This window comes from Meleagris gallopavo, chromosome 2, assembly GCF_000146605.3.
Source record: "Meleagris gallopavo isolate NT-WF06-2002-E0010 breed Aviagen turkey brand Nicholas breeding stock chromosome 2, Turkey_5.1, whole genome shotgun sequence".
NCBI classification, from domain to species: Eukaryota; Metazoa; Chordata; class Aves; order Galliformes; family Phasianidae; genus Meleagris; species Meleagris gallopavo.
The window spans coordinates 79,404,567-79,424,749 of record NC_015012.2 but is presented as its reverse complement, the minus strand read 5'-3'; the positions used below and the strand labels follow the sequence as shown (position 1 = coordinate 79,424,749).

The following is a 20,183-nucleotide window of genomic DNA, read 5'->3' as shown; positions in this document are numbered from 1 at the left end:
TGGCCACAGTGAAAATTGTAGATACCCATTTAAAATAAGGAGAACATCACATTCACAGTCAATTGCTTTAGCCACTGGGTCACTCTGAGATATTTAAAAATCTGCAAAGTGTTTTAAAACTTCTCTTTCAGTTTTGACATCAGAAATACAAAAGAAATTTATTATTAAAAATAATAATAATAAAACCAACCCTGCATTTACCACAAATCCTGCTTAGGGAGTTGTCATACATATGGCCCTTCCAATGCTCTTCAGTATTCACAAAGGTAAATGCCACATGTGTGAAAATTCCACAGTAAAACAAATAAAACTTCACCCTAAACCATGGTTCCTGAAGTGGCCAGTGTGAGTTTTACAGGTGATTTCAGTGGAAGCAGAATTAAGTCACAGCTGAGTCTTTCTAAACATCTGTCCTAAATTCATCTGTTCACATGTTCAAAGCACACCACTTGTTAGTTCAGCAAAAAGGTACTACTGTGAGTTCAAATAGGTTTTCACTTGTAGATTAAATTAAAATTTGAGCATAAAGTATATTTCCAGTGTTCTCCACATAGGTACACAGACATCCAAGTATTGCTGTTTTTTACATCTTTATATTTTTTTGAGGAGTCTGTTTATCACTATTAGCAAAACAAAGGCTGTGTGGGCTGCAGCTGTTTTTCATAACATTCTTACAGTACCCACAAATAAATTTCAACACAAAACAACAAAACATTCCACTGCAGTCATGGAGGATACAGTTCAAATACAGTGGCATTGTTTCATAAATTTCCATCAAGGCTTTGGACCAAAAAATCCCATGAGCTATGTCAAGGTGTGAACACAGTATGTTGTCTGAACTTCTCTGCAGCAGTGATACATGTCTACCCTCTAACACGCCATGGAAAACATGAGGTATTAATGAGTTAAGCAGTTGCTATATAATTGACTGGCATCGTGCATTACAATCCGTTCATGCAAAATTAATTGTATAGACTCAAAGAAAGATTTAGAATGGTCAAACTATGAATGCATCACTTTGCTAAAGATGACACAGTTACTAATATGCATCCCATATGCCAATAAAATTGAGGCTTATTCTCTCTCTTCTTTTTTTTTCTTTTCATTTTATTTCATTTTGTCTTTCATCACTGATTCATTCTTTATTTCATTTCATCCTAATAGACTAGGTATTATGAAAAAATTCTTTACTGTGAGGGTGGTGAGACACTGGAACAGGTTACCCAGAGAGGTTGTGAATGCACCCTCCCTGAAAGCATTCAAGACCAGGTTGGATGGGGCACGGAGCAACCTGATTTAGAGGAAGGTGTCCCTGCCTATAGCAGGGGGCTGGAAACAGATGATCTTAAAGGTCTCTCCCAGCCCAAACCATTCTATGATTCTATGATCCATTTATATTATTTTTCTGTGAAGTCCACAGGAAAAAAAGGTCTATCCTTCAGCAAAGCCATATGATGAAACAGACCACAGATCCATAAATGCCATAACCAAAATAAACTTCAACAATTAAAACCACTAGGAAAATGTTACACTATTATCTGTTATTCTCTAATGAAAATCTGTGGTAAATGTTGATGTTCTGAACCTCTAAAAGATCTGTACTTGGATTCTCAGTTCAACAGATATTAATATCTTGGTTCTAACTACCATGTCTCTGAAGTATCTATTGATTAAAATTACAGGTTTTTTTACTGCATAACTTATTAACAAATAACCCGGTGCTTCTCCTTCTGCTTACAATTCAGCAGTTTTTGCAATTTCATGAAAATCTATTTACTCGGATTTTTTTCTGCTGAGTACACATTTATAATTCCTACTCATTTTATTGTCATTCCCCTCAAGGCTTTGATAGAACAACTTTATGTTGTTTTGACCAGAAACTACTCAACCACTGTATCTTCACTCACTAGGTAAGTGCAATCTTTAGAAATCAGATTATTAGACTCCGATTTCTAGTTCATTGTTGTGGCAATATTTTAATTCCTTAAAATGCCCTCTTCAAATGGGGAAAAAAAAAAAAAGAAGCTACAAGCTTAAAATGTTTAAGGTTATATTCTATTTCTGAAACTATTTTTCCCGACTAGTCAAGAGTTCTTCAGACTGCCTTCAGCCAAAAGCCATGATGGTGAGACAAGATGTTGCTCCAGTAAATAGGTAAGAACTTGCTCCAATGCATTGCAAATAAATGTCCTCCAGCGAGAAAAATGCTGAGGCTATTCATTAACTGTAAGCAATATACAGTCAACTTTATAATTCACTGAAATTCAATGAGCCTCATTATTCGATCTGTGACCTTGCAAAGAGACACTGACTTAGATTTACAGTTGGAAACACCTAGGCTGTTCCTAACTAATCTTAAAACGTAAAAATTAGAAGCTGACTGCCTATGTTAGCAACAAAGTTCATTTTTCACTTGAGTATACTGCGGACGTGATTTCAAAAAGATAATTACAACTGCAATTATTGAGTTGCTACTTGCATCTTCCTCCCACTTGGCTACATTCTGCTGAATTTCAGTTTATTTTCTTTTAATAGACGAAACCAGGCAATTTACCAAACGTTCACCAGCAGTTTGAGAAACAGCAGCTGCTGCTGACGTTCTACTCTGTTGATATCCTGTGCTGAAGGAGTCACTTGGGGTCAGAGCAAGGAAATGCTAGTTTGTGCTGCATGTGGGATTTTTCTGAGCTGTGGGATGAAGGCTGGGGCTGCAGCAGAATTCTATGGCTGAAAATGGGCAAAACAAAAGAAAGTTCCTATTTTCACTTTAAAAGATAATGTATTCAATTGTTTTTCCCAAATGAATGCTTGCTATCCACAAGATCTGCCAGTTCTCTGCTTTCAAAGCACCATCTTTTTGATACCTCTCTAGGATCTCTGCATAGCTGGATGCAAAATTAGTGACTACACTCCAGCAGAGAATGGAAAATGCTTAAAAAAAAATGTATTTGACTTAGAACAAACGTCTCCTTTATAAGCTTAAGATTACCCTTGAAGTTTTCACGGTCTGTTTGGTTCTGGAACCATCAGTCCTAATAGCACCTTATATATAAAACATAAAAGTCTTGCACTGTTTCCTTAGGACTTCCTAGATCAACAAAGTCAGACCCTGTTGTCACAAGCACAAAGTCTGTTTTATTAGCAAGACAGTTCCACCATAAGAAGGAAGTTTGCTCACTCATTCATTTCTATTTTTTTTTCTTCACACCCATAAAACAACAGTACCATCCATTTTTCTACTTTGATAGTCCAAGATCTTCTATTTTCCATTACATTTATACGCAGAAAGTGCACAGCCATTTCTTCTTCATCCAATATCCTCTTCTAGCTTAATAGACCTTTCTTAGCCGTGAAGGTTATTACCACGTGATATATGTGTGTTGACTTATTAGAATTAGAATTGACTAATTCTCTCTCTCTGACCAGAAAAGCAGATGACATATTTCAGTCTTTTCTAGAATAAACTGTATAGATTACTGACTCAGTTATGCTCTTCCTTTCTCAGTCATTTTGTTACTACACTGAAAACCCACATATGTTTCTCCTGGAAGTACCTAAAAAGCAGATTAAAATGTTAGATTTCCTATTTTCATGACAGTAGAGTTAATGCCTTAAGCTTCAACTTGTTTCAGTGTCAGTATGTGTTGAGGCAGAGAAATGCTGGATAGTGATAGGACAAGGAGGAATGGTTTTAAACTGATACAGAGAAGGTTTAGTTTAGATATTAGGAAGAAGTTTTTCACACAGAGTGTGGTGATGCACTGGAAACAGGTTGCCCAAGAAGGTTGTGGATGCCCCATTCCTGGAGGCACTCAAGGCCAGGCTGGATGTGGCTCTGGGCAGCCTGGGCTGGTGGTCTACAACCCTGCACATAGCAGGGGAGTTGAAACTAAACGATCATTGTGGCCCTTTTCAACTCAGGCCATTCTATGATGATCCTATGATTCTCTGTTTACAGCCACATTAGTGGTGCGGTCTGCCTCAGCTTAGCACTTTAGTGGTATTTCACACATAAGGAAAGAGCTTCAATTAACTGCATTCAATGGGAATATAACTTTAATTTTCATGCAACAGTGTATCCTTCATCTGGGATGTTATGTGCTGTGCTTTGTAGGAGTCTATCATCTTACTTGTGAAACCTTACAGATTGTTTGGATAGAATTAAAAATGGCATGATCTAGTTGAAAATTATTTGTATTTCTCAGCAGCAATGTGAAGCCTCCTTATTTGTCTCCAGGACATGAAGTTACAAATTCAGCCAGGCATGAGCTATGACTCAGGACATTACAAGTTGCACTTGGCCATGAGGCTGCACCTTTGGAATTCTAATGCAAGACACAAAGGAAAGCATTGAAATTCTGTCCACCAGGAGTATGATAAAACATCTGTGCAAGGTGCAAGCCAGAATTCCTGCTGGGATCTGTTCTAGAAACATAAGAATTGCTAAGTATGATGCACAGTGTCACATTACAAGAAGCAAAATAATCGGAAAAAAACAAATTCTAACCAAAAGGAACTCAGTGTAGGAAAACCTATGCATGGCACTTAGACAGGCATTGACTATCTTGTAAGCAGATTCCTTTCTGGTCACATTATTTACCTTCAAAATATCTTTGCAGCTGCAATGGGGCAGCAATTCGGTATCCAAGGTGAAGGAAGATAAACCTGGTACTTTGGTGCTCATTTGTTGGTAAACCACAGCACCTTATGTCCCAGCTGTGTTCATCAACCATATGACATAGTACGAATATCACATGAAGCAGCTTAAAATCCTTTCTAAAATATCTAGTGTCCTCTATTGCAAGGAAAATGGGATATACAGGCTGACAAACTCAGACATTTCAGCAAGAGTATGAGAAAACAACCCAGCTTCCTGATGCTCCTAGGAACTTATCCTAATCATCAAGCTGCCTAGCCTACTGTATGTATTCCTCCAAATTATCTATCTGTCATATACGCCAAGACATTGAAGTGGGATGGAAAATTTTTGCTGACTGACAAACATTAAAATACAAAAAATGAATGATTCCACATTTTAGTTGTTGTCTCCACACCTGAATCAAAAATTTCTCAGAGATCCTATAAATGAATCCAGTTCAAACTTCTCCTGAAACTCTTTATCTTTCACCCTATTCAAAATGTACTTACTTTAGAGGTTTGAATAAAATCCATGGAACCTACTCTCAAATAGTCTTAAAATCACATTGTAGAAAGCCAAAACATTTGCAAACAAGAAGTGATTATATAACATTACCAAAGATTTTCCACCTTCAGCCATGTACTTTTTTTATTACACAAACACACACACACATGACTTTCCAGCCATTTTGCTGACCCCGTTCTTCAAGCTTATGCAGTGTATTAATATATGTCTTGGCACATGACAGTCTACAATCTTTTTAGTGGAAACCAGAGACCACAGTTTCCAGCCCCAACTATTAAACTCAGCAAAAAGTCATACTGTAAAAATAAAATTTTTGAAAGAAGGCTTGTGGTCTTAGGTCAGCTTCACTGTATTAACCACTGTCATAAGTGCAATACAAGCATTTAAAATAAGGGTAAGTCTTATATTCACCAACAGTGTAATTTTAAAATTGATACTCCAAGTGTATTATTATCTTACTGGTGTCCCTCGGTCTCCTGGTTTCCCTGGCTTTCCACTTGGACCAGCAACTCCTGGAACTCCTGGGGCACCCTACAGCAAAAGATATGTAAAATGAATTATAGAAACCCACTATGGTGTAAGTGATGATAAGAAACGTGCTATGGTATTAAAAAGATCAGAGCAGTACTGAAAAGGGCTCTCATCAGTTTATTCTTCTGTTAGGTATATGCCAAGCTTGAAAAATTCTCTCCAGGAAAAAAAAAAGAATTCTTTATGGAAATATGTTCTTTTATGTAACAGGCATTTCTGAAGCTAAAGATGCAGAGATATCTACTGAATTTTTCTCTCTCTCTTAGATAATAGGTTCCTGAAGGAATACAGTGCATTTGTGCCTTTTAACCTTTTCTAGCAGCTGTGCAATCCATTTAAAAGTCCATTACAACGAGTCCATAAAATTCATTACTACTAGATTAATATAAATAAAATATCAGTGCTAGGTTATGTGATAAAATCTCACTCTACATCCACAGAGGAGCACAAAAAGACAGCAGTAGGGAAAGCAAGAGCAGTCCAAATTAATACCCTGCCCTGATAACTCCTAGGTCCATCACAGAAACTAGTTGGTATCAGTAGATTTAGCAGTGCTTTTAAAGTTTGTGGTTAAAGAAGGAGATAAAATGCTTATTTCCTTTTTTAACAATGAAAAAAAAATAATTTCAAAACCATTGGAAGTAAAGTGGGTAAAAGCAACGAAAACCAGACTTAAACTCTCCTGAATGTTTATGAACAGAAGCTCTATACAGCTCTCTGCTCACCTTTTACTAATACTTTATCAGATCCATTTGGGATATTAAACAAAGGATTTATTTTATATTTAACAGAATTTGGAAGTGTAATCGTGGCTCTCTCTTGGCTCAAGTCTCTTCATTCAGTGTATACCAAAGACAAAATTATATATTTACCGCTGGTCCTGGTGGGCCTCTGGGACCTGTGGGACCATCTTTTCCTGTGAAACCCTGTTCAACAACAAAAGCATGATAAGTGATTAATCTAAGATAGTAGCAATCCTGCTTAGAATTATTTAATCATAATACTCCTGATTACTACTAGCATGTATTTTTAAAACTATCCACAGTGATATTTACAAAAACAGCCATAACAGCTAGAGCAGGGAAAGGATATATATAGAACAATAAGCTTGAGCCAACTTAGATCTTCAGCTGCTGTTGATTGACTGAGGATGGAATTAATATGTATTAAATTAATATTTTAAGAAAAGGAATTGCTGCTGTATACCAGACGAGGATTTCTTTTTCTGTTCTCTCACTTGCAGATTAACTGGAAAACCTGAGATTTCTACTTAAATGATGAATAACAGAACATCTCCCTCCCAGCTACTCTCCCTTCAAAAAGGGATGTTGAGAAATCCCATTCCCAAACTAATAGTGATGATCCATGGCTTGTTAATGACCCAACACTCCCATGGTATGTTCTTTGACAAATGTCTACCATTTGGTGCTCCGTTTTGATTTCTGGCTATCAATACCCAGTAAAGCACAACTATAAATGCATATATCAGCTATTAATTTAGACTGTCAAAGTAAGTCATTGTTTCAGTCATCTCAAGAGTAATGTGACAGCGTGAAGACAAAAGAGATTTGCTCAGTTGGTTCTAAGGAAGAGAGAGACTGGAACAACCTATAAGCATGCTCTTGATTATGAAGACATTTCAGAATTCCCTCATCCAAAGATAAGTTCTTAGCTCCAAATAATCAAGGGCTAAAGAGAAAATTTGACCTTCACACTAAGTACATTACAGATTGTTTAAGGATATAACATTTTGCAGATGTCAAGACAAGTAGAGCTTTCATGAGATCCCCTACAGCAGCAACAGTATGTGAAAGACAGCAGGATTGAGCACCTCAGCAGACTCCTACTCAGGAGACTCACTGCTCATCGAGTGCAGGCACCTGAGAACCTGTTCAGGACACAGGACAATCAGTCTTGCAATTTTTAAAGAAACTATCCTGCTACCCTATGGTTATCTGAAGAGGTTTTCACCTGCAAGTTTTTCCAATCCTTTCAATTTACCTCTTCCAGTTGGATATAGATAAAAGGACTCTCTTTGAAAAAGTACTTAAAAACAGAAAGCTATGATAAAGAATGAAAACAAACAAAAAAAAAAAACACACACACAAAAAAAACACACACCATATTATGTGGTCTTTCAGGAAGATAACTGAGGAAAACTTACCCTTTCACCCGGAGGTCCCACTGGGCCAGGAGGACCAGGTAAGCCTGGGGTTCCCTAGAGAGGAAAAAAAAAAGATAAACTGCATCAGAAACAGAAAAAATGTATCTGCTATGCTAATTATCCCGATGTCTATGCACACATTTAAATACTAGTCTGTAATTTCACTTTTTGACATTTATTAAAATAAATCGTTTAGGAGGAACAATTTATTTCATATATATGATACAAGAGTCTTCACCTTCACTTGCATTTTTACTGCATTTTACTGCATTCTGTTAAACTTCAAACATAATTTTTTAGTATTACAACCAGAAGTCAGATATGTCATAATTATTCCCTTTACAAGCACATCTAACAGATGTCAGCTAATCTTTTAACAACAGGTGCTAAAGTCTAACTGCAGTCACTGGTTAGAGTGTTCCTAAAGAAACAAAAAATTAGACTCTTCCTGTATTGTTCCTTTCTCTGTTCTACTATTTCTAACACTGTGTTGCTTTATAGTGGACATTGTAAATTCTCTTCCTTGTAGCTTCTGGGTTAGGAATAAACACAAAAATAGTACACGCAGGAATGAGCTCACTCAACACTCTGTAGGATCAGGGCAACTATTGTAGGAATCAACACTGAACAGCCTTGTATTATATGGTCCATTTCTTCCCCGTTTCTGTCTCATCTCACTGTGCATTTAACTGTAGCATGTCTCTTAACAGGTTATTGCTGTCTAAGTGTATATTTCTCAAAGTTATAAGGACTGAAAACACGCACAAACAAATCACACAATTAGCTGTGGAGCTCATTAGCCTAAGAAAATCTGAATTCCAAAAGTAGAAGGCATTAGACAACTCTACTGAAGAAGAGCTCTGCAATGGTTCTGTAACCTGTAATGTAGGAAGACGTTTAACTACAAGGTGGTCAGAAGTTAAGAGACTTTACTGTGTAGATATCAGTGTACTTTTCCCAATCCAGCAATCTTCCCTTGTACATTCACAAATGGCCTGATGTATATTTGGTTTGACTCAATACAGCTGTTCTTTTAATTTTGCTCTGTTTTGAATGGTTTAGAATTTTCAACATTTCAGATTACTAAAGTATAACACGATAGTGTTTCCAAAGCTATTGCTTAGGAGGGTATGAAAAATTTCTATGATTCCTAGTGATGTCAAAGGCAGCTGTCCAGCAGCCAATCCACATCAGGAATAGTGTAAAATAGCAATGTTTTGGGTTTTGTTTGTTTGTTTGTTTGTTTGTTTTTAAATTAAGAATTAACTTACTGATCGTCCTGGTAGTCCAGGCTGGCCAGCATCACCTTTCATTCCTTGACGACCCTATGATATTCATAAATGTTCATTAGTGATTCTGAACTGCAGAACAGAATATCAAAATAACTAATCAGTGTAAGCAGACACCAAAAATTACTCCAACACATCACAAGCCATCTATGTATTATGGGAAAAAATAGATACATATACCTCTTGATTGAAGTAATACTCATAAACATTTGCAAACACAGGACAACTGGCTGATATTATACTAAAAACACAGGAGAGAAGAAAGGAGCACAGATTTCAATAAGGAAGCATCAGAGACTTTTCAGTAAGAGAGACTATATATTACTGCTTTCACAAGCAGCAAGATAGGAAAAGGTAATATGTTTTCACCTCCCCTATCTTTCTCAGCTGATAAATGGGGCCACCCACACCCACAAGAAAAGGTAAAGATTGAGTCTTTTTTGAGTATGACATTTTTTCTCTGATCTATAAACTAAAACCTCTAGAACACAGGGTGTGGGACCATATAAAGAAGCACTGTATTATCTTTCACAACCTGTTTGCATTCCACATATACTGCAATGCTGTAGTATAGCTGTATAGTTTAAGATCATGTGACATGAATTTGAAAATACAATACTTACTATAATACAATTTGTAAGCAGAGCTTGACAATGTGAATTGCAAACTGACATGAAAAACAAAATTCCATGACTCACGAGCTATGTTATAACTTCTCCTTAACTAATGAGAAGTTCCAAGTATCATGTCAGTTCTGTGGCTGTTTTCATTTTCCAAAGGTGTTCAAACTGAATATGGCAAGTGCTTTTATATCACGCATATAAAAGGAATACGTTTGGCCTTTCTTGCTGTTTGGTATCTTTATGCTATCTTAACAAAGATTTTCCTTCCTGTATCTAACGACAATAAAAAAAATAGTCATCTACACCGGTTAACAGATTTTTTTCTTACTTTGTCCTACAAAAGAGAAGATGGTCCTAATGTCTATGGAGATGCACAGACTGAGAAGGTGAACTGGCTTCAAATGCAAAACGAGACAGTGCGCGATGAGATACCAATTCTATTTTTTCATAAGCTTTACATTTAATTAAAAGGTTTAATTAAAAAAAGCTTCTGGCTATACTAAAATATTCCAGATGTACCAAATCAGGAACTATATTTCTGCTTTTTAGACAGTAACTTATTAAAATACAGATAAAGCTGTCTTAATACATTCAGAATGTAGACAAAGGGTTCCTGTGCTATCTGCTTTAAAAAGCAGCATCTAGTGACATTTCCTTGTTTTAACAGAATTAAGCCAATAACAGTTATACTTTAGCTGTATATACATTAAATGAAAAGTAGTCCTCCACTAAAATATACATTCTGTCCCCAAGAATCCCCCAAGGAATTAAGAGCTATTTTGGATACCTAAAACTAGACACATATTGCCTCTGAAATTCTAAGCAATGGTTTAAGCACGGAAAATAGAATTTGGGTGTGTGAATCTGTGATAAAATTCAGAACAGCACTGCACACTTAAGTTTCCTGCACTACAGTCCGATAGTAATGAGTCATAGAACTTTAAAGCCTAGAAACTGTATAGAAAAGTTGTAGAAGAGAAAATGCTGTAACACAATATGCATCACAGAAATCTGATCCCGTACCTTCATAAGCACTTTATAAGCACATGCAGCATCCAGAAAGAGAATTCAATTGTAATGGAAAAGACTTCTTTTAAATAAAGATTTGTTTCACAGTACTACTGTATCATGGGGAAAAATGAACAAAGCTGCTACCCTTTTCCCAAGACCACTGACCCAATAACACTGTTACCCACTCTGTAAATGGCTACTCACCGGTTCTCCTGGGATTGAAAGCCCATTGGGACCTTGAGGACCTGGAGGACCTTGGGGGCCCGGAGGACCTGTCTCACCACGAGGACCAGGTGGCCCCTTGGAGCAGAAAATTAAAACAAGATTATAAATGGCAGCATTTTCTTACATCTGTAAATGCAAAGTCCTTTGGGTTAGGCGCTTAGAGTAAGTCAGCAGCCTGGAGAACCACTGATACTTCAGAACACGATATTCTCTGATTCAGGCTGGCAGTCACAGGCCAACACATGCTTCCTGGCAATGTTAAGTGGAAATATAGCTGTCTACTCTGAAGAAAGGACAACAATGTTGCAGAATGTGTAGTACCACCCCCATAAATATGATCCAGTCCTCTGATGTACAGTCAATGCCTTTGAGATATATATATGTAGGCTACGTGTACATAGTATTAAATAGCTGAACTACATGTAAATAATATTACCAGTTAAATTTTTAATATCAATTCTTAGCTCAGCATGGAACTTAGCATATGAATTTTCATATAGGCAAGCATATCATGATGTTACAGATGCATTCCAGAAAGATACTTACAGATGATCCAGTCAAACCCCTTTCACCTCTGGGACCTTTAGCACCTGGGCCACCCTAAATTAAACATTTGGAAAGAAAATGAATTTCTTAGCTCAGAGAAAGCAAAGGTACATCACACTGTTAAGTTATCAATCCTTTTTAATCAAATTCTTACACAAAAGCTCAAAATTATGAAGTGTACAGACCACAGTGCTAAAGAATATAAAAGATGCATTACATAGAAATTCAGGAAAGCCATATATAAGTGTCAGCCTAGCCAATTCAACCCATTAAAAGTATTGTCAATTTTGTCTTTGCAAAGCTACACTTCTTTAATTTATGTTCAACCTTTTTAGATAGAGGAATCATCAAAGTCTCTGTATACCTCTCTAGTGGACTGCTAGGCAACTTAAACAGTCTTCATGTTACTCACACAGTGTTTGGCATCAAAACAGAAGGACTACTGGGCTGAACACAGCTCCCTTATGTTCATAGTAATTGGTAGAAGTATATCCATTCCATAGATTATTATCAAGCCACGTTAAAAAAAGTCACTAATTTATTTGCCTGATAATGACTCTTTCCTTGGAATAAAATCCTGACCTTGTAATTAAGAAAAGCATTTGCACATTTCACTAAAACCTCTTGTATGTGGAGCACAAGACAGCTGAAAATGAGACAGACTCTTTCAGCCTAACAAACAAGGAGGAGCTATTCACAGTGATTAAACAGGAAGAATGGGAAAAGGTTTACAAATATAGGCAAATGCAAGTGGAAGGAGCTGCCCAGTTGTGTCATAAACTATGAGAACAGATTAACATGAAGTTAGGAACTTGTTGACCACCAACTGTCTCTCTGACTGATCTTCGTTTCACATAATTTAGTGGATGCTTTCATTTATTCAAGAAACGTGAGAATAGGATTATCAGACATTTCACAAGACACACTGAAATAAATCAGCTGGTGTTACTTCTTTCTGCACAAACCAAAATTACCTTTTTCCACTTTGATTAATCTGAAACTTGTTCCATAAATTTAAAAATTAAAAAAATATACAAAAATCTGTATAGCAAACGGTTCCTTACGGCAGGTCCAGGGGGTCCTGGTGGTCCCACACTGTCTTGAGTACAGGTGCAGGCATTTGGAAGAGCTGGGCATTTTGCTTCATCTCTCTGAAAATTCAATCACAACTCTTACTGTCAAATTAAATGAAAGTACTTATTGGTAGCACACTTTGCTACAATAAAAAGATTCTCTATAATCCTGGTTTTGAGTACAGTAGAACTCAGAGTGAAACAGTGCTTTCCAAATATATTTCATGTTTTTAGCAGATTATTTTCTCTTCAAGCAGAGTAGCAACAGAAACATGGGCAAAACCAAATTCGTAAGGAATTTCTGTTTTTCTAACATTTATTTCCATTAGACAATCAGCTTGAGCTGATTATGCAGTTACTTTTTAAATGCCAATCTGACATACTTATTAAAACATAATGTGGCTATTCATTTCATAATAACTAGGGTCTTAAATATCACTGAAGTACAAAATATAAGCTTGACACTTTTCACTACTACACTCAATCTAGCACACTGCGATCTTTCTCTCTGAGATGCAGAACTCTGAAATGCAGAGTTGCTCACTGGTTGCTCTCACAAGAGATTCAAATGTGTTATCAGTGCAGGCTAATATTGATATTATTGTATATGATATCATTAACGATGTTCTGAACAGTCTCTAGTTCATACATACTTACCATAGAAGGAAGATCACAGCATCTGTCTCTGCTAGTCCAAACTGGACTGCACACAATGTCAAAATTCTGAATTTCTAACTGTAAAAGAAAGGAGAACCCTTGAAAGATAACATTATTTACAAAATCTAGTGGCAATAGCATTAAAATTGATTTCTAAAACAACTTATTTCTAATGTAATTAACATCATTCACACTTTGTTTTGTTTTTTTGTTGTTTTTTTCTTTTTTTTTTGACAGTGACATAAAAATTATTTTAAAACATTATTTAAAAATAATCCTCCTTAAGGCTTCAAGTAACTCCAAGATCTGATGCTTATGCATGTGCTGGTGCAGAAGGTGAACAATACTTAAATTATAAGTTCTGCAGAAAGGCTTCAAATAGGGACATTAAGAACAATTTACTCTTTCACCACAAGAGCTATAGTCCTGTAATTTCATATATACAATCACACATTTGGAGGTGAGAACCAAGAATCTTCTTCAGGTGTTAGGTTTTGCACACACAGACCAGATTGCAACCTTAAATTTTCTAATACAAAGCCTGGCTAATAGCCAGGCTAAATATGCATTAAATATAGTGAATTCATCAAGATAATTGATGTGCCCTTCATTGCAGCCACCACGTTTTCTTTATAGGTTTATAGATCACAAAGCCATAGGGGATTACTCTGTCACAAGACAGATTACAAGACTTGCCAGAATTAAAACTATTTCATTACAGAATGTCACGTAGGAGATTAAAACAAAATAACCTTCATTTAAAATTTTACAACAATGGAGAATGCACAGGAATAGTTGCAATGACTAACTGCTTTCCCTATTAAAAAGAAACAAAAAACAATATTTATGCTCATATTTGAATTTACTTGACTTCAACTTTCAGCTATTAGGTTTCAGTTCTTGCAGTTCTGCTAGAATGAAAAACTATCAAACTATATTTCTCAGTTAAGTACCTTCAATCTTGCAATACAGAAACTCATAAGCTTTGGGTACTGGACTACTTATTTAGCAGCTCTTAACTTCTAAAGTCTTTTCTCACGAAAGGGTTTGCATTAATGTATGGATTAACATTTATCTCTTACTGTTGCTGATCTCCGGTCACCTTTCAGAAGTTTCCCAAGGATTTCATAGCCATCAGTTGTGATATTCCCAGCCTCCTTAATTGGCTTTTCCAGTATTTCACTGCAGTCAATGTAAATCTTAATATTTGATGAAGTGACAACAATATGAACCTGAAAAAAAGATCAAGGCATTACTTAGAAAAAACATATTTAGTATTTTAACTAGTATTTCCTTGCTTAAATAATACTGTTTTAAATTTTTTTCCTGATAATCTTGATTTACTTTCAAGACAGGGAAAAATTCCAACATTAGTAACTTCTTTAAAAGGTGTTAAAGATCAATAAGATGAATACACGGGCACAGTTTTAAGTACTACTTAATAAAACAGCTGTACTGCAATTTTCAAAAATTAAAATATTTTCTTTTAAAAAAGCTTGCCTGAAAGTTGCTTTAGGACAATATAAAAGTCAAAAATAAAAAGAATTTTAAAGAGGAAGTGAATGTAAGCTCTTTTGTTCTCTTCTAGTGGCTGGGGCCACACAAGAGGTTTATGAGTCTGTGACTGGCTAATAGACTTTGTCTGTAGTTCACAGAGTAGATCATTTCAGATCCAGAAATCCAGGGTCCAGTTTCCTCAGATGAGTCATTACTAGTTACTCTGAGATATGAGAACAGAATAGCCTGTACAGAAAATATATATATATATATTTTTTTTTAACAGACAAAATAATGGAAAAAGCAAGAAATAAATTTCTAGAAGATAAATTTGACTGCAAAAATCTATGCCAAAATAAGGCAAAAACAAAGGATAAAGGATTAATTACTGGAAATAAGTGAAGTTACAGAGAGAGAAAAGAATGGCTGTAACAAAGGGAGGAGAGTAATTCCACAAGGAGAACAGTGTTTGGGTTAAACATAGTAAACTGTATTCAGAAGAGCAAAGGTTAGCATTCTAAAAATTCACAGTGATTATGGTCATTTATCCTGCAGTGACAGAATTAAATATCAGACAAGGACAATCTATTGCTCAAAGTAAGCAAAAGACCTAATGTGGCCACATAATGAATACAGGTGAATTTCCTCTCTATGTATAAAAACAGAAGACCTTCAGGCATCTCCAATACAGAAACAGGGTTTGTGTTTTTAGTGAATCTAATATGCAGTTGACAGAAGAACACCTTAAGGCAACAGAGAAGTTTTCAGCAGTTTTATATACCTTACACATGGCATATGTTTTATATACATTATATTATCAATATAATTGTTCAAATATCAACATATAAGGACCAGCTGTAAGAATCCTTGAAGTATATATTTATGTTTTAAGGCTTCTGTCGTCACTGCACATAACCCTTCAGAAATAAACTGCTATTCAATGACTACTTAAAAAAATTGGCATAAAGTGGAAACAGAGATTCCCATAAATGTCCTGAGTCAACAACTGACTGAAAAATCTCCTGGGAATTTGCTTGTTGGTTTTTTTTTTCGTATTAAATATTTTCCCATGTGGAGTCGTCTCCAAGGCATCAACACAGCTTATCTCAAACTCTCTAAACATTATGTAGTTATGCTTTATATCACTGGAATTAAGACTTTCGAAACTGTCCTAATTTTTTGTCAACTGAAATTCAGTTGGCATCACAGTTCAATTCTCAGTGTAAATGAGTGGTTGTTTTGTTTTTTTTTTAATTTCTATTGTTGTTCACCAATCAAGTAAAAAAATACAGTGGAAATATAACAAGAGAGTTTAAGTATATTTTGTTAATAAAAATCAAGCTTTCCTCAAAATAAAATAAACACTACTATGCCATAACTTGAAATTCATTATCATTTACACATAATATATTCAGTCATTTGATCATACACATGAATTTTACAGGTAAATGGCAGCAGATGCAGCTGGCTAATTCTAAAAGGCACTAAATGTGCAAGACTTTCTACCGAAACATTAACTATGTGTCACAAATTAAATAAAGAAAAATACATCTGCACAGAGAATGCATGTTACTTCATTTTCATTTGCACACAAAACTTAGGAGGTAAATCTGTATCATATTGCTGAACATGACCACCAGTTTGAAAAGGTTCAAACATCAATGACTACTAGAGCATCATCTACCCATCCAAAGAAGCAGCAATCCAAGCAGTTAAAAACATTAAGGACTCCCTCAAGTCACCGACTCGGTCCATTCATTACTGATCTAATGTCAATTCTGAATTCCAGCTTAAATTTCGTTGCCTAGACACAAATCTACTGTTGACAGTCAATAAAACATAGAATCATAAGATGGCTTAGGTTGGAAAGGGCCTTAAACACCATCCAGTTCCAATTCCCTTACCACAGACAGGGTTACTTAACCACGAGATCAAGCTGCCCAGGCCCCATCCAACCTGGCCTTGCATGCCTCCAGGGATCCACAGCTCTGGGCAGCCTGTGCTGGTACCTCACCACTCTCAGTGAAAAATTTCCCCTAACATCTAACTTAAATTTCCCCCATTCTAGTTTAAAGCCATTCCCCTTTGTCCTATCACTATCAGACTATCTTAAAATTTGCTCTCTCTCCTATTTATAAGCTCCCTGTAAGTAATGGAAAGTTGCTACCAGGTCTCCCTGGAGCTTTCATTTCTACAGGCTAAAAGCCCAGCTCCCGCAGCATTTTTTTTTAAGGAGGGGAGCTCCAGTTCTCTGATCATCTTTATGGCTCTCCTCTGGACCACTCCAACAGTCCTGACAACTCCACATCTCTGTATTCAATCCTGCATCTCTGTATTCAATGCCATTTGATTTCGTTTTCAACAAAATGTTACCAGAAATGCTCTCTTCAATTTCAAGCACACTAAAATAAAGCATCACTTCTGACCATCTACAGTGCCAGAAGGCATGAAGTTTTACAAAAGCAAACATAATTTAATATCTCTCTCTAAGATCAAGTTTGATTTAGCATTCTGATTTTCTGCTAAATGAACCACATCAATAAGCTATGCAAAGTATTATCCCATATGTACATCAGCAGAAAGACATAAACCTATTATCAAATTTCCTGTGGCTAACTACTGCAAAACTGCAATCAAAAAGGAAGTCTAGCATGGTAATAATAAGCAAGTAGAAGAAGTATGTCTCTCCAAAACATTCAGTTATAAGCCTAATGACTGTCTGAGGCAGTCAGGATTTTTCCTATGGGACGTGCCAGATTCAACAGCTTTCACCATAGTTATGCTACACAGAGCATTCAAGTATGCCAAAGTAAATCTCTCCGCACAGTTAGGTGTAGTTAGCTGTGCTTCACTGAACGAGCCAGTAAGTCATCTAGCAAAAACCGCAAAAATGTTTGACATTTTGGAAAACATCTTCTCGTCTTTTAAAGACTTGTCATTTCTTTGAAACTAGATGGTAGAAGAAATTACAAAATTACCTTAAGAAATGTGTTAATCTTACTTTCCTTCCTTCATCTAGTTGAAACTACTGCTATCCTTTACTAGGAACTAATCAACATGGTTGATACATAAGGCTTTCCCAGCACGTGAGCTGGGGAGTCCCATGATGCTATCATTAACGTGACTCATGCAGCAATCTCAGTAATCATTCTGGAGAAAGCCCAGAGAAGTCTGCTCAGTTACGTAGTGTAAAATCATAAATAGAAGATATTTAAGTCAAAGCTACTCCAGTTACTTCAAATACTATCAAAATCTGACCTTTTTATTCCTTTCTGGGTAAAGAAGAAGGGGGATCAGCACACTCCATGGTTCATTTTACTTAAGATGTAGTCGGGTAAGCAAGAATTTGTAGTTTCAGAGCTTTAATGTAATTTGCCAATAGCTGTTACTTCTGAGCATTGTTCACCACCTTCAGATTGTTCTTATGTATGATTGTATGTAACAATTAAAATAATGCAAAATTCTTTAATTTCATCATTAAAATCATCAACAAATGTAGTGAACAGTTATACAAGATTGCTGTTGTTGCTGGGCTTGCAGGTTGTTCCCCATTTGCGCTGATTCACAAGCAGAACTTCAGTGTAAGAGCTATCAAAGAATTCTCCTCACCTCTATTACATTTAGAGAAACTAAAAGGAAAAATGTGACTTTGAACATCAATAAGCTTAGCAGTTGACACACACTGCTGATAATACAGCATGTAGAGAGCTTCATATCACTGACTTGAATAATGGAGGTCTCATCTCTCACACTGAAATGAATGAGAAATGGTAAATGCTATTCTGTGTTTTCACTACTCCTTGGCAAAAGGTGATACAACTTTTAAAGCAAAACAATACATATTCTAGTCCTTGCTGACTGTTTTTTCTCACTCCAATAGATTTACACTGTTCCTGAAAATTCAGTAGTCCAACTAAGCTACAAAAAAAAAACAGAAATGTGAAAAGACAGATGCCAAAGGCAAAATAGAGGCTGTATAATGCAGGTGTGATCCAAGTCTACTCATAAGTAGCAGTTATAAATGTCACGAGGCAAACATCTCTTTACATATAGGAAAATAGTCATTAAGTAAATTATAGACACTACAACAATTAGACAAGATATAGAAACAGTTTGGATAATTACCCCCTCTCAAGTTCTGAAGAAAACAATAACTCTTATAGTACTGACTGATTTTATAGTACTGTGTTTTAAACAGATCAAGTCTCAACAGATTGTAATGCTGGCACCAGCTAGCTTTCCCTGCCTTCAGCTGTAGCAAAGCATGCTTCACAATCTTGCCTCCAGTATCACAAAGTCAATAGAGGCAACCCCTTATCAGTATCCTCAAAGGAATGCTTGTAGTGACTGGTCATGTAGGAGAGGGTATCATAAAGAAAACAAATCTTATAGTGCAGCCATATTTAATCATCAGAGGAAAAACTAAACTAAACAGAAGGCAGATAAGAGAAAACATCAGAATGTGCATTTCAGCTTACTGAAAATGTTGCAATTGCAAGACACTTTCTTGCCTTTAAACACATATGCTTAACAGCTGGAAAATATTTTTGAAGCTGCAGTTTTAGGCATACATGCAGCCTTAACTAAATACTTCCACAGTCTAGAGGTAACAAAGTCTGGCAGGATCAATTTTACATAATTTGATCCACAACATTTAAAAGCAAGCACAAAACTGTCACATTCGTAGACAAAGGCAAATTTCACTAGCCATTCTGACAATTCAAAAATGTGAGCTCCACTCTAAATTTGAAACAGATTACACAATCTGTTATGTGTTCTCTCTCATTATTTTTGTTCCTTCCATTAATTACTATTGTAATTAAATATATAAATATTATATATTTATATATAATATATATAGTATTATTATAGAATAACATGGAATATTGTAGGTCCAGTGACTCTAAAGCCAAAAATATACCTTGCATCCTTGCATACACAGAAAATATGTAAATATACATGTTATGTTTGTTAATCATATAAATCTCTTTCAATATTCTATTCAACTACCAATATTGGCTCCTTGCTTTCATTTACAAGCCAGAAACTACTTAGTTTCTGAGACTACATCTTCCTCTTCTCTCAGTGGATCCAAATCATTATATCCTACCCTCCCAGAAAAAATTTTTTCATCACATCCTTCTTTTCCTTTTTCCAGTTCATCTTTTTTTCTTTCATGAGCCAGATAAGCTATGATGCCTTGTAGTAATTCTCTCTCCACTTTTACAGTCTTGACAAATCCATCTTTTACACTGGTTCAACACAGGCCTTACATTCCATAACCAAAGAAGAACTAGAACTTCAGAGATCTTGAATTGTGTGATCTGTAAGCCTGTGTGTCACAGAATCACAGACACAGATTTGTAAGGGTTGGAAGGGACCTTAGGAGATGATCTAGTCCAA

At 35.9% G+C, this 20,183-nt stretch overlaps 1 protein-coding gene across 1 annotated transcript in view; it reads right to left on the bottom strand.

Annotated features, from left to right (window-relative positions):
- The window catches only part of COL12A1 (collagen type XII alpha 1 chain), a 47,543-nt gene that overhangs the window by 8,033 nt on the left and 19,327 nt on the right, over positions 1-20,183 (bottom strand). The window contains exons 21-29 of the mRNA XM_019613573.1: positions 14,366-14,515; positions 13,284-13,361; positions 12,618-12,704; positions 11,554-11,607; positions 10,987-11,082; positions 9,131-9,184; positions 7,860-7,913; positions 6,568-6,621; positions 5,624-5,695 (exon numbers count right to left, since the gene is read on the bottom strand). Coding sequence (XP_019469118.1) covers positions 5,624-5,695; positions 6,568-6,621; positions 7,860-7,913; positions 9,131-9,184; positions 10,987-11,082; positions 11,554-11,607; positions 12,618-12,704; positions 13,284-13,361; positions 14,366-14,515 — 699 coding nt within the window. The remainder of the gene's footprint in view (positions 1-5,623; positions 5,696-6,567; positions 6,622-7,859; positions 7,914-9,130; positions 9,185-10,986; positions 11,083-11,553; positions 11,608-12,617; positions 12,705-13,283; positions 13,362-14,365; positions 14,516-20,183) is intronic.